General features: G+C 40.0%; 1 protein-coding gene across 1 annotated transcript in view; it reads left to right on the top strand.

Annotated features, from left to right (window-relative positions):
• ATP10D (ATPase phospholipid transporting 10D (putative)) overlaps window positions 1-14,276 on the top strand; it is a 78,249-nt gene that overhangs the window by 41,156 nt on the left and 22,817 nt on the right. The window contains exons 11-15 of the mRNA XM_089911889.1: window positions 2,071-2,680; window positions 3,307-3,413; window positions 5,652-5,778; window positions 7,357-7,541; window positions 12,397-12,703. Of these exons, the coding sequence (XP_089768015.1) occupies window positions 2,071-2,680; window positions 3,307-3,413; window positions 5,652-5,778; window positions 7,357-7,541; window positions 12,397-12,703 (1,336 nt within the window). The remainder of the gene's footprint in view (window positions 1-2,070; window positions 2,681-3,306; window positions 3,414-5,651; window positions 5,779-7,356; window positions 7,542-12,396; window positions 12,704-14,276) is intronic.

A 14,276-nucleotide genomic window follows, 5' to 3' on the forward strand; every position in this document is an offset into this window, starting at 1 on the left:
ATTATGTGGATCGTAATTAACAATAGTAGCAGGTAATATTTATACATTACTTAATCTGTACTCTGAACTTATGATGTTCTAAGTGATTTACTGGTACTAATATGTTTAATGCTCCCAACAGCCCCATGAGTTAGGTGCTGTTACTCTACTGTTCCCCATTTTACAGGTGAGCTTAAGTAACTTGCCCAGGGTCACAGGACCAGTTTGTGGGAGACATAGGATTGAACCCAGGAAGTGTGGCTCAGAGCTACTATACTATTTTGCCTCTAGGAGGATAGCTGACGAGAACAATTCTTGGAAAATGTGACTCTGTTCATTTTGCTTTAGTTTGCTTACCAAATTTGAAGCTTTCTGTGGAACTTCTAAAACCTCCAACATATGCACTGCATCAAGCAAAATATAAAGTATTAGATTCATTATCATGTTTAATGATAATGTCCCTTTTCATGTACCAGTTGGGTAATGTAAACTTAATCGCTCTAAAATCCAATACATCTATAACATACCAAGGCTCTGCAGTTCCCACACAAGCTGGATTTTTAAAGTCTCTTTGTAGCTTAGAATCCATGGAAAATTCATTTTCAATTAAAAAGAAAAACTTGTTTCAGAGACTGGTGATTTACCGCTTGCTGTGCTCTCTTCCTTGAATGTAACTCTCTCGCCTTTTGCATACATCTATTTAAAATTCAATTTGCAGCACAACTCAAAGTTTAATTTTCTGTTAGATCATTTTCTCTTGGCAACTTCAGAGGTGGTCAGTTTTAACATAAAAATGTTTTACTTCCCATTAAGCTTTCATTTGATCAGAAACTGTATTTTTATAAGATTTCAACTAGAAATTTGCTCTTTGAAAACTTACATAGTTAGAGGATAACTCACTGGATGTTCTGTTTTTCTCCCCATGTAACACTTTTTCATATACATCTGTTTCCAATATAGACATCTTTTGGTGTTTTCTGTTTAAGAAATATAGTTGCCTTATCCCCAAAGAATATAATATTCTGTAGCCTGAATCTCTAGGCATATAAGAGCCTAAGCCTCATGATATTTTAAGGTAGTGACAGAAAGGCAATGAATAAAGAGTTAATCAGAATTCATGTGGAGTACAGAAACGTCATCTGTGGTTGAGTTTCACTTTTCATTTTTGAGTTGCCAGTAAGTTTGAAAATTGACCAGCATGAGTCCCTCAAACTATCATAAAATTAATACTTATTAGGAGAAAATTCTTTAATGCCTTGGGCATTTCTAAATGAGAAAATTTTAGCGTTCAATTAATTGGTCATCCCAATTAGTTATTAAATTCTAAATTTAATCACTGATAAGAGTTAAGATCTAGAAGAAATCAGGCTATGAACAAGAAAAAGTTCTATAAAAATAGAAATTTGAATTCCTGTTATGATGCTGATAATTCTTCTGTGAGCTACTTTGTTTATTGGCCTACTTTGCTTAAAAGGTCATATTAACAACCTTTTTTAGAACCTGGAAAATAAAAGAAAAAAAGTTTAGTTTGTTAATCTTTCGATTTACTTTCTTCCAGTGTTTTAAATGTGTATTATGATACATTTGTTTTTATACTGTTTTTAATACTATTTTTTTAGCTTTTTCAATAGTGCCCTGTAATCTTTATAAACTTGACCTTTAAATGTTCTGTAACATTTTAAGATGTTTCTAATTTGCTATTATTAAATACTTGCTTGTAATTTTTAAATTGTTATTGCTAGGATGCATATAATAAAGATTATTAATTTTTTATAGTTTAAGTTATTTCATTAGGGAATTTGCTATACGTATGTCCACTGTTAGCAACGTAGCATTTTATGTCTTTTGCTATCAGTTTTCTTCCTAAGTGGTTTTGAAATTCACAATGCCATCAACATTAGTGCATCTTTTTCATCATGGCTATTTTTATTTTTATTAACGTTTCCTGCGGCAGTTGTAAGTATGAAGCAGGCTGCTATGTGAGGGAGTGGTAACTCTTCATATCTCCTTTTTTCCCCCAGTTTGACCTCACAGTTGTTGTCAGCTGCCTTTGACTGTATTATCGAGACCTTCCCATATTATCTTTCCTAGATTGGACTCTCTTCTGTGCATGCAATGCCCATTAAGTCTTTGGAAGAGATTAAAAGCCTCTTCCAGAGACTGTCTGTCCGAAGATCAAGTTCACCATCTCTTGCCAGTGGGAAAGAGCCATCCTCTGGGGTCCCAAATGCCTTTGTGAGCAGACTATCTCTCTTTAGTCGAATGAAACCAGCTTCACCTGTGGAGGAAGAGATCTCCCAGACAAGCAAGAGTCCCCAGGGCTCTGGTAACTCAGCTTGTCCCACAGAAACTGAGAAGCAAGACAGCAATGTGGATGTCACAAATGGCAAGGTGGAATCCCTCCCTGGACAGCCCTTGGCCTGCAGCCTGTGTTATGAGGCTGAGAGCCCGGATGAAGCGGCCTTAGTATATGCCGCCAGGGCTTACCAGTGCGCTCTGCAGTCCCGGACCCCAGAGCAGGTCATGGTGGACTTCGCTGCTTTGGGACAATTAACATTTCAACTCCTGCACATCCTGCCCTTCGACTCAGTCAGAAAAAGAATGTCCGTTGTGGTCCGGCACCCCATTTCCAACCAAGTCGTGGTGTATACAAAGGGCGCTGATTCTGTGATCATGGAGTTGCTCTCAGTGGCTTCCCCAGGTGGGTTCATACAGGACTGAGAGGGAAGTGATAGGAAGGGCTTGGAGATTGAAGGGCCACTCTCAAGGGATTTATAAAGGCAAACAAGCAGATCTGTAGGGATCCGTCACCCTTGGTGAAGTGAAGGGGAAGCTGCCTAGGATCTGGTGAGAAAGCACCTAAGTTTTGGGGTTACATGGACAGGGTTCAAATCTGGATTCTGACAGTAGCTATGTCTTGATAAAGTTACCTAACTGTCCTTTGCCTTCAATAGGTGGGGATTATGGTACCTCCTTTATAGGTTGCTGAGAGGTTTAATGATATACTATATGCAATATAAGCCGCGCCTCTGACCAGAGCCTAGAAAATGGTAAATGCTCAGTAAATGACAGCCAGCATCCTTATAATCATTGTGACAGTCATTATCGATGGTGTGGGAATGGTGTTTGTATTAAGTTCTTGGTACTTTTCTCTCCCCAGGGAAAAAGAGACAAGGGAAAGATTTATTCTGAGGGGTCCTTTTTATAAATGCACATTTGGGATTCAGAACTACAAGACCTTTTGTTTGTTGTGGGTTAAGTTACCATTGTTTTAAAAAAATATGTCATTGGGCAAACTGGTGGGAACACGTGTGTTAATTATTTTAGATGGACCCGGTCTGGAAAAACAACAGACGATGTTAAGGGAGAAAACCCAGCAGCACCTGGATGCCTACACCAAGCGAGGCCTGCGCACTCTGTGTGTAGCAAAGAGGGTAAGGCTGCTCCGTGTGCCCGTAGGCTGGCTTCCTTCCTTCCTAGCTCCACTATCATTTAACGAAAACAAGCGCATATCAAACCCTGATCCAAGCATCGGGAAAAGTTTTTGGGCCACTGGGCTCTATTTTCATATCGCTTCTTTATTCCTTATATATTGGTTGGTTGTAGTTTGTTCTCAAAGTATTTTGCCAGAAAGATGCCTGAAAGTTATATTGTCTGAGTTCTCCCATGTTTCGATATATCCGAGTGCTTTTGTATGGAGTATGCAGTATGACTGGGAATAAACATCCCTGGATCCTACTCTCTTTCTCTGAGTACCTTGCAAATATCATTCCTCTATCTTACAGCATTAAATGTGCTTTGAAAAGAATGAGGCTGGAGACTGGCCTTAATTTTCCACTTATAAGTTCTTGATATTTTTTCCTGGTGGGCTCATAAGTCTTTATCTGTAAATCCAGGTAAATTTCCTAAATATTATCTCAGTTTTTATCATTCTCTATTGAGAATAATCCTGGGACATAGTGAATCCTTTCTAGATAAAAATTTAAGTAATAAGAAAGAAGACAGAGCTCCAAGAAGTGATTTGAGGGGCGTTCCTACCAGAACCACCCCTGGGGGCATGGGAGAAACAGAGATACGAAGCCTTTTAAGAGTGAATTGGTCAAGTTTTTTGTGCCACTCGGCCAGTGGGGTATGGCTTAGTTATTGACCAAGTCAAGCTGCTCAGCTGTAATGAGGCTATATGCAAGGCCTTACACCCTTATATTACCCTCCCTCATTGATAAGCCAAGACGTCCCCAGCCCCATCCCTACAGCCATGGCCACAACCGCATCCCCAGCTGCACACCTAGATAGGGTTTCTTCCTTCAGTACAGACTCAGCTAACTCATTGTTTCAGAGTAGAGCAGCGGCAGGAGAAGGTGCGGAAGTCTACTTAGGGTGGAGAAGGAGAGTCTGGTAAGGGCTAGTGCAAGAGAAGGATGTGCTTATGGGGGAGGGAAGGGAGTCTGTTGTCAAGATATAACAGAGCTATGATGAACATTGAAGGAAAAGAAACAGAGAACAATCAGATCAGCCCACATAGGGGAAATATTGGAGAAGAACCAAGGAGGCTACTCTTGCCACCTCTCCCCCTCTTCTGCATAACTACCTCCTACCCGTTCTGTTGTCTTTTCCCTCCCTGGCTCTGAGCTCTACAGTTAATTTTTGCTGTGTTAGAAGCCAAAGTATCAATTTTCTCTCCTTCATTCTGGGCTCTGGCTGGTAGAGAAGATTGAGAGATACATGTAGATCAAAGTATCAGTGCTTTAATGGCTGTCCAGTAGTACCCAAACAATAGAGCTCCTGGGAGAACTGAATTGGAGACTATAGCTAGGACCTGAGGCCAATGTAGGCATCTCTCATTTCTTCTCCAAATTCTAGTTCTTGGGAACTGCCTTAGGGAAAGTGGGATCTGGTGTAGACTCTGAGGCACTTAGTCAACCAGCTGCGTGGAGAATCAAAAGCCTGCCTCATACACAGTTGTAAGAAGAATTCAAGATCGAAACAGACCTTCTGCCTCAGTGGAATGATCCTGCCCTGATAAAAATGTAGCCCAATAGACGTCAGATTCTCCCAAATCAAATTACCTTGTGGGCAAGAATGAGTAGATAGAGAAATTGCCTCACCCCCTCTACTGCATGCTGCTTTATAAGAACTGAAAGTAGATTTCTCCCATTACAGCAACCTGAAGACAAAGGAAAATGTATCATTGTTTCCTTCTCCAGGAATTCCACTTAATTTTTTGTTTGGAAGAGAACTTCCTTGCTTCACCCATTTGGCCTCCTTTTTCTTTTAACCTTTACAGATAACTCACCCTATAAACCAACCATCAAAAGAAATCAAAGGTGCTGCTAGCTATATAGTACCTGAAATTGAGTACTGGACACCACTTTTTCAACTGCACCATTAGAATAACCCTGAATTTAACTTTCAAGTGGCTCCTTTCTCCCAACTGCATACTCCCTGGTTTAATTGATTAACCTACTTTCATCTTATATGGTGCCTAGAATTCCCCAGAGATTCTGAGCTACAGGGTTTATCCATCCTCAGTGTTACACTAGTCTGATCACAGAGCTCGGGAAGTTTGTGACTGGGTAGTGTGAGGATTTGGACCTGGCCTGAGTGAACCCAGAGAAGGAAATACCATAGGCTCATCACATGGCCTGCCTCATAGCTTTTTTTCCCCCTCATAGGTCATGAGTGACACTGAATATGCAGAGTGGCTGAGAAATCATTTTTTAGCTGAAACCAGCATTGACAACAGGGAAGAATTACTACTTGAATCTGCCATGAGGTTGGAGAACAAACTAACTTTACTTGGTAGGTATTGTCTGAAGGGGGAATTTTCAAAAACACTTGATGTCTGTAAATTAGTTATTCACCAGTGGCTTTTTTTCACTTTGATCTAATAGATACATGTGGTTCTGCCCACCCCGTCCAGTTTGACTTCTACCCTGCTTCCAGTCCTTTCCAGTCCATTTTCCACTGCAGTGAACTTAGACTTCATTTGTGGCAGGCTGGTCATCCTTAAGATCATTTAAAAATTCAATGCTTTAACGTAGAATACAAAGCCAATTAAATACCCTGGTTCAAGGGAGGAAAGCTAAAGTTTCTTGCCAGCCATTGGATAAGGTATTTAATATGTGTTGTCTTTTTGAATCTGCACAACAAATCTCTATTTTATTTAGAAGAAACTTGGAGCACAGAGCAGTTTAATGACTTGTTCAAAGTCACGTGCTAGTGGCTGGCAGAGCTGGGGAGAAGCTCAGATCTACCTCACTCCAGGGCCCATATTCTTTATCTGTGCCTGCAACCGGGCTAATGAAATTTGTCTCTCTCCTCTTCCTTCCTGGTTTCAACTAAAAGTTGCACACCTGACACTTCTTGTCTCAGATAGAGCTGCATCTTAAAATCACCTGGAGCACTTTAAAAAAATACCGATGCCTGCCCAGGGATTCTGTTTCAATTGGTCTGATGTGTGGTGTGGCCATATTGAATTTTTCAAAGCTCCCCAAGTAGTTCTAAGAGGCAGCCAAGGTTGAGGAGCACAGCCTTAGAGTACTAACACACCAAAACACCGGTCTCTGAGCTCTGTTCCTCTGCTTCAGAGAAAAAAAAACGCTCTAACTTGGTCTCTAGCCAGTAAAGTAATGATTTTCCTCCTAAGTCATTTCTCCGTGACAGTGCGAGGGGTGCAGACTCACGTTTCCTCATCTGCAGTTCCAGACTCGAAACCGCTTTGTGAGTTTAGTGCCAAAACTCATTTAGCAACAGAATCAGGCCTGATTTGATAAGACAATTTAAAGTCTTTATTATCCTAATTAGTGTGAATGTCGTAATTTGTAAGTTTTGCTAAAAGATACTAATACGCGTGATTACCAGATATTATAAAATATGATACATATATCCTCATACCTTTAAAAAATCTGCAAAACTTCTGAATTCTAAAACATAGCCTCAGTTGTTACAGAAAAGAGGATTATGGACTTACAATATGAAAGAGCATTAAAAATAGATAATACGTGTTACTGACCAGAACAGTCTTTAAAAGCCTACCCTTACCCTCGGGAGTATCATGGAATTATAAAATTGAAGAGTAAGGATATATAAGTAATTGAATGAAACCCCCTCAATCTACAGAGAAGCAAGCTAGCCAAAAGGAGAGCAAGTAAATTTGATAAACTCGTTGATTGCGAAGGCTTTCTTCCCAAAATATTACTTTGTATATGATTTTGGTCTGAGTCTTCACGCTTCATTTGGACCCCTTGAAGCTACTGGAACCTTTTGTGTAGTTCAGGATTGGGTCGGCTAACAGATAGGGTTCAATTATAGTTTAGATGAGCTTCAGCTGGCTTTTGTGTTTCTTACAAGCCCTGTTGCATTTTGGTTATTTTTTAGGTGCTACTGGCATTGAAGACCGTCTGCAGGAGGGGGTCCCCGAGTCTATAGAAGCCCTTCACAAAGCCGGAATCAAGATCTGGATGCTGACAGGAGACAAACAGGAGACAGCTGTCAATATTGCTTATGCGTGCAAACTACTGGAGCCAGAGGACAAGCTTTTCATCCTCAATACTGAGAGTAAAGTATGTTTACTGAGATCAAGCCAGTCTTTTTGTGTTTTCAAAGCCAACGGAATACTTGTGATGTGATGGCTATAAGGAGAAAGAAAAACCAATAACCATTAGCTCCTTGATAACTAGTGCTTCTATCCAGCAACCTAGCTTGTTTAGTTCTTCTAAAGGCTTGGAAAATATCATGATTCAAAGGAATCATTGCTGAATAAAGACCCTGAAAGAAAATTTCCTTTTTGTTTGCCTTTCCCGCCCCCTGACTCCATATTGAATTATCACTGATTTGACAAGATTTAGACCATGATGACAAAATATGTCAAGCTCTGGGACAGAAATCTACCCCCCTTTCAAGCTGAGGAGAAGTAATGATTTCTGTTGGAGTCAGGTGAATACTTATTTTCCTGGTAATTCTAAAATTAGGCTCAGAGGATAATCCTGCTCTCTAGTGGTTAATCTTAGCTAGTGCACCTGAGAATATCAAAAGTTGGAAGAACTGTTTAAGGGCAGGGAAAAAAGGGATTTTGGATTTTTTTTTCTCCTTTTTTTTGAGGAGAAGGAATGTAAGAAATTTGGATTCAGCCTATTTTTCTAATACTCCTTCTCCCCTCCACCCCTGCCACTAATCTCTAATACAGATGTTCTAATCAATTAAACAGGTATTTTATTTTTTTCAGAATATTCCTAGTATAGTGATACTAAGATTTGTGCATACTGTTTAATTTGCTTGGAAAACCTTCCTCCTTCCTTCCTCAGTTGTCATACTTTTATCAGTCACATCCATTCTGTCATAGCAACCTGCCTCAGAAATCCTCTGGAGCTTCTCACCTGGATCACATCTTGGGTCTTGGTCACAGGCTGCCACGTTTGGTTAGCCATGTTTTTATGGTCAGGCCTCAGTCAATACCCAACTAGATGGTACATTCTGAGGAAAGAGAATTTTCCTTATTCAACACGGAGTGAGTTCTCCTTGGCAGTTGACAGTGGCCCAGGGGCCCACAAGCATAGCCACCAGGCAGATCCCAGTTTCAGCTGGGGAGTGAGCACAAGAAAATGCTTGGTCATTTTAGTCACTAAAATGGAAGTGCCCTAAGTTTGGTAAGACCTGGATTCAAATGCTTAGCCTGCCAGTGACCAGGTATGTGACCTTGGCGAGGTGCCCTCCTGAGTCATTTTCTTACCTGTAATGTGAGAGTAATGTCTATTTCACAGGGATGTTGTGGGCATTAAATGGGAAAATATAAACTGTTTAATGTGGTGCCTGGCAGATGAAAGGGGTTCAATGAACTTTTAAAAATAAAAGTAATAAATCATTTGTGTTCAGTTTTGACTATGCCATTTTTGTGAGCAGTAAAATCATTAGTATTATGAAATTTATTTATAAATATACAGTTTATGGTTAAAGGTATTTAAAACTACCAACTCAAGTCTTTATAGAGTATCCACTGTGGACTGCTCTAAATACAAAAGATTTTTTTGCTATCAGTAGGTATTTCACCTCAATTTTTCAGATAACTAAACGGAACACAGTGAGTGAACATAATTTAATTGAGTTTTATAATGACTCAAGTCGATGCATATAAAATCCCAAGCACATAGTAGGGGCTCAGTCACTGTATTATTTTCTCTTTTTCCCACTCTCCACCCCTCATATGCTAAGAGTTAAAAATGGAATTGAAGGTCATGAGCCCAATTTGTCATTTAGCGAAGGACATTGCTCCTGTGACATTTTAGGTGGGCCACCTGGCAACCATATCTATAGTATAGTACCTCAACTTTACAGGTTTCCATCAACTTTGGTTCCTAAATTTGCAAATTAGGTTATGGTAAGTGTAGCCACTTACAAACCTTACATAATTTCTGTTCTCATAAATTTCGATTTCTTTTTGTTTTAATAGACTCATATCCTGGATTATTTACTGCCTTTCAGGATTCATCATTTAATTAAGTTTTTTTTTCATTTCATTTAAAATTTTCTTCTGAGGTAGTAACTCTTTATATTCATATTTCTTAGAATCTATAAAAGCCTTTTTCATACATGATCTCATTTGACCTTTATAACTAGTAGAGCAGATAAAATTATCCCCATCTTATAGCCTGAGACTCCAAAAGGTTGTGAATTGCCTAAGCACCGACAGCGGATTACTTGTCAAGCATGCTTTTGGTATTATGATACATATTATATAACCTATATCTATTTATCTGTATAAATACATTATTCATGGAGTTAAGTTCTATAAAGTTGCTGAAATACTGAAGTAGTAAAAACTGAACCATTGCCCCTATGGGAAATAAAGGATTAGGTTCCCGTGAGCCTCTGGTCATAACACTTTCATCAACCAATCAATACATAACTTTGTGTCATGTATGTTTCTTTTTAAAGACACCTTATTTTTTATATATATATATATAATCATATATATTATGTATATAATCATATATATTACGTATATAATTTTGTATATATTATATATATAATCATATATATAATTTTATACATATTATATATATGTAATTTTATACATATATAGTTGATTCATTAACATTGAACCCATGACCAACAGCATATAACTCAGGCTTGAACGAAGTTTGTCTAACACACGTTTTCTACATAAGGCACATCACAGCGTTCCTGTACATAGGAACACTAGACAGCATTAAAGGGCTACAGTTAGGGCCATTTTAAACAGTGAAATCACCATCAAAAAGCACAAAACTGCAAAAAATGTGTCACCAGACAGAGAGTGAAAAGGGCCCTTGTTTACAGTGTGGGAGCTGACCTAAGTCGGAGCATCATCACCTCACTCAGCTTCAGCTGGAAAGGTGTGTGTTGCATGACTCAAATCTTCGGTCACTGCGTGTGTCCACACATGACCAAGAAAGCACCTTTATCGTAGGATTACAGGTAAATTTTAGCAAGTAGGTGAATTTGCAAATATGGAATCTGCAAATAATGAAGATTGTCTATATGTGTGTATGTATATTTTTTCTATAATGAAAATATAGTTAATTTATACAACTAAACACTTTTGTACTCAAGAGAATAAAAATATCTAGAATCAATCTACAGTCGTAAAACCAGATAATTGACATTCATATCTTGAAGGGCATCCAGTCAGACTGCACTCTGCAGTATGAGCATATGAATGCTATACAGACTGTATTTTTACGGTTGTATAGTATTATGGCTATATTTTTTCACTTAACAGATATCTTAACCATCATGTCATGTTAATAGAGGTCTTGATTTTCAATGACTGCAGGGTATGTTACCTTCTAAATATACCATTTTAATTTAACCAAAGTTTGGAAGGTTTTTAAAAATATATTTTTATTATTCTATACTGAGCCTATGCTGAGCATCTTTGATTCATCTTTGTATACTTTTCCATGGGGGCTTTTGAGGTGTATGGGATCAGATTTATTCTCGTGGTAAAGGTTACCAGGTATCTCCATTTTGAACTTGAACCTCTTGTTTATAGTATATATGGTTGTTAAGTATTTGTTGTGTCTGTGTGCCTACATATTCATACCTACTTCCCATCTTATTTTGCTTTGGGTTGAGAAATGCTTGATAAAGTAGCATTTGAAATAAGAGTGAATGGCCTCTGAGTGTGAGGGGCTCTTTCGTGAATAAACTATTTCAGGCTTAGTGTATAAACTTAAATGCACCGTTCCAGGATTTTGTTTGCCTCTGTCCTTAGTGGTCATTTGACACAATTTCTGTATAAGTTTATTGTTCATGTTCTTGAGTAGAATTCATCTAATGAATATTTATTGGGTGCTTAACGTGGCCCTCTTTTAGGCATTAGGAAGATTTCAAAAGTAAATTAAAAGTGCTGTCTGTCTTCAAAGAGCTTCCTAACAAACGTGGGATGAGGAGAGTGGAGGGATGTATGCACACCAAATGGGATAAGGCCACTAAGAACATCGACCAGAATGTTAACTCGGTGAGGGTGGGGATTTCTGGTTCATTGATGTATCCCCAGCACCTAGAATTTTTTCAAATACACAGTAGCTTCTCAATAAATAGTAAGTGAGTGAATGTGTTGAATCAAAGAAGAGAAAAATAGGGCTTCCCTGGTGGCGCAGTTGTTGAGAGTCCGCCTGCCGATGCAGGGGACGTGGGTTCGTGCCCCGGTCCGGGAAGATCCCACATGCCGCGGATCGGCTGGGTCCGTGAGCCATGCCCGCTGAGCCTGCGCGTCCAGAGCCTGTGCTCCGCAATGGGAGAGGCCACAACAGAGAGAGGCCCGCGTACCGCAAAAAGACAACAACAACAACAAAAAAAAAAGGAGAGAAAAATAACTATTACTGTTTTAAATTCTGCTGTGTCATGCTTTACACTAGGAGCTGTGCATGTATTGGGTTGGCTCAAAAGTTCGTTTGGGTTTTTCCAAGACATCGTACGGAAAACCCGAACGAACTTTTTGGCTAACCCAACATTATTTCACTTATTCCTCACAATGAATTATAATGTAGACGTTTGAATTTTTCTCATGAGAAAGTCGAGGCTCAGAGGTTATATTAATTTGCATAAAGTCAAGCAGGTAGTAAATGAGAGAATGAGACCGAAGGGCTCTTGAGATTCATGGTTTGAGAAGGTAAATTGCACAAATAAAGAAAGAAATTCTAAAACTATTTCTTAGTTGTACAGTTGGAAGTGAGATGCACCCCATCCTTTTATCCTGTCCCCATATACACACAGAAGTCTCTGTGGAAGAGCTGTGAGGTCTTGGAAAGTAACCGATTATTCACTCCCTGGGGTTGACTTGATGAAGCAAATGTTAAAGAATAGCAATGATAAATATAGCTGGATGTGGCCAGCAGGGGAGCCCCAAGGCTAACTGTCTTTGCCTCTCGTTTCAAGAATGCCTGTGAGATGCTGATGGACACGATCTTGAAAGAACTTCAGAAGAAAAATCCAGCTTCTCCAGAGCAAGCATCAAGTGAGGCTTTACACCAGCCTCCCGCGCCCCCGGACTCAGGGCTGCGAGCTGGACTCATTATCAACGGGAGGACCCTGGAGTTTGCCCTGCAGGAGAGTCTGCAGAGGCGGTTCCTGGAGCTGGCTGCTCGCTGCCATGCTGTGGTCTGCTGCCGAGCCACGCCCCTGCAGAAGAGTGAAGTGGTAAAACTGGTTCGAAGCCATCTCCGGGTGATGACTTTGGCCATCGGTGAGTGCAAGTGGAACCCAGCCCTGCACTTCTCACTTTCATGTCACACCAGAGGCTGATCCTTCTGTCTGTCCTTTCTTCTGTACACGTTTGCCCTTCTCTCGGTCTTTCCTTTTCCTCCCCCACTTTCCCTCCCCTTTCCTCCCTTCTTTCTCCTCCGTCCCCTCACTCCCTCCCCTTTCCCCTCCATCACCTATTTGGCCTCCTCTTATGAACCAGGTGGTAGAGATGTGACATGGAAAACAATATAATAGGACTCTGTGGTACATGTCAGATCCCCAAATCATCTGGATTAAGGAGGGTAATGTACTGAATCGGAGACCTGAGAAATTCATGAGTTCTGCCTTCGAGAAAGTTAAATTCAAGAATATGAACAGTTCATTTGTTTATTCATTCAACCGCTATTTATTGAGTGCCTTCTATGTACCAGGCATTTTTCTAGGCAGTGGAGATACAAGAGTGTACAAAACTGACAAAGTACCTTTCCTTAAGGAACTTACGTATAGGAGGAGGGTAATGCAGTAAAAAGTGGAAAAAAAAAAGGTATAAAAATATAAGATATCAGATAGTGACCAATGCTATTGAAAAAAATAAAGCAAAGTCAGGTGATGCAGAGCATTGGGGGAGGCGGAAGGGACTTCTATTTTAAATAGATTTTTCAGAGACAGTCTTACTGATAAAGTTGTGTGTAAGCAAAGACTTGAAGGAAATGATAAGGGACCCAGAGGAGATCTGGGTGGGGGGAAAACATTCCTGGCAGAGAAGACAATGGACCATGCTTGGTGTGTTCAAACCCAAAGTAGGTTGAGCAAAGGGAGGAGTTTTCTGCAGGTTAGTGAAGGACAGAGAGGTGGCAGGCGACCAGGTCCTGTAGAGTCTTGGAGGCCATTAGGAATTTTGGCTTTTATCTGAAGAGACAGAGAGCCACAGGAGGAATTTGAGCAGAGGGAGGGAGGAGGGACGTGAGCTGCCTTAAGTTGAAAAGGATCACATTGGCTGCTGTGTTGAGAGGAGCCACTGGGTTGTAAGGACATAAGGAAGGAGACCAGTTGAGCAGCTATTGAAATAATTCAGGGAAAAGATGATTGTGGCTCGAGCGCAGGTAGGAACAGAGGAGGTGGTGGGATGTGGTAAGATAATGGACATGGTTTGAAGAAAGAGCTGCTGATATCTGCTGATGGATTGGATATGTTATATAATAGAAGGGGTCAAGGGGGACGTCAAGGTTTTGTCTCGAGAACAGAGGGACGGAGCTGCCATTTACTGAGATGGAGTCGGGTAAGCAGGAGTTGGGTTTTATACATGTTAAGTTTGAGAAATCCATTAGATGTCTAAAACAGTGAGTCAAGTAGGCAGCTGGAGATAAAGTCTGGAATTTAGCAATGAGGAATTGGCTAGAGACATAAATTTGGGAATTGTAAGTCTAATGGTGATATTTAAAGCCCCGATAGTATTATCAGTGAGATTACCAAAAAAATGAGTGTAAGTGGAGAAGAGAAACAGGGTGAAATTAAGCTCTGAGACACTCCAAAGTTCAGACATTAGCAAGATGACCTCAGCCATCTCTTATGGT

Source organism: Delphinapterus leucas, chromosome 5 (assembly GCF_059928025.1).
Source record: "Delphinapterus leucas isolate spDelLeu-1000000601 "Yukka" chromosome 5, BTC_Dleu_Yukka2, whole genome shotgun sequence".
Classification (NCBI taxonomy): Eukaryota; Metazoa; Chordata; class Mammalia; order Artiodactyla; family Monodontidae; genus Delphinapterus; species Delphinapterus leucas.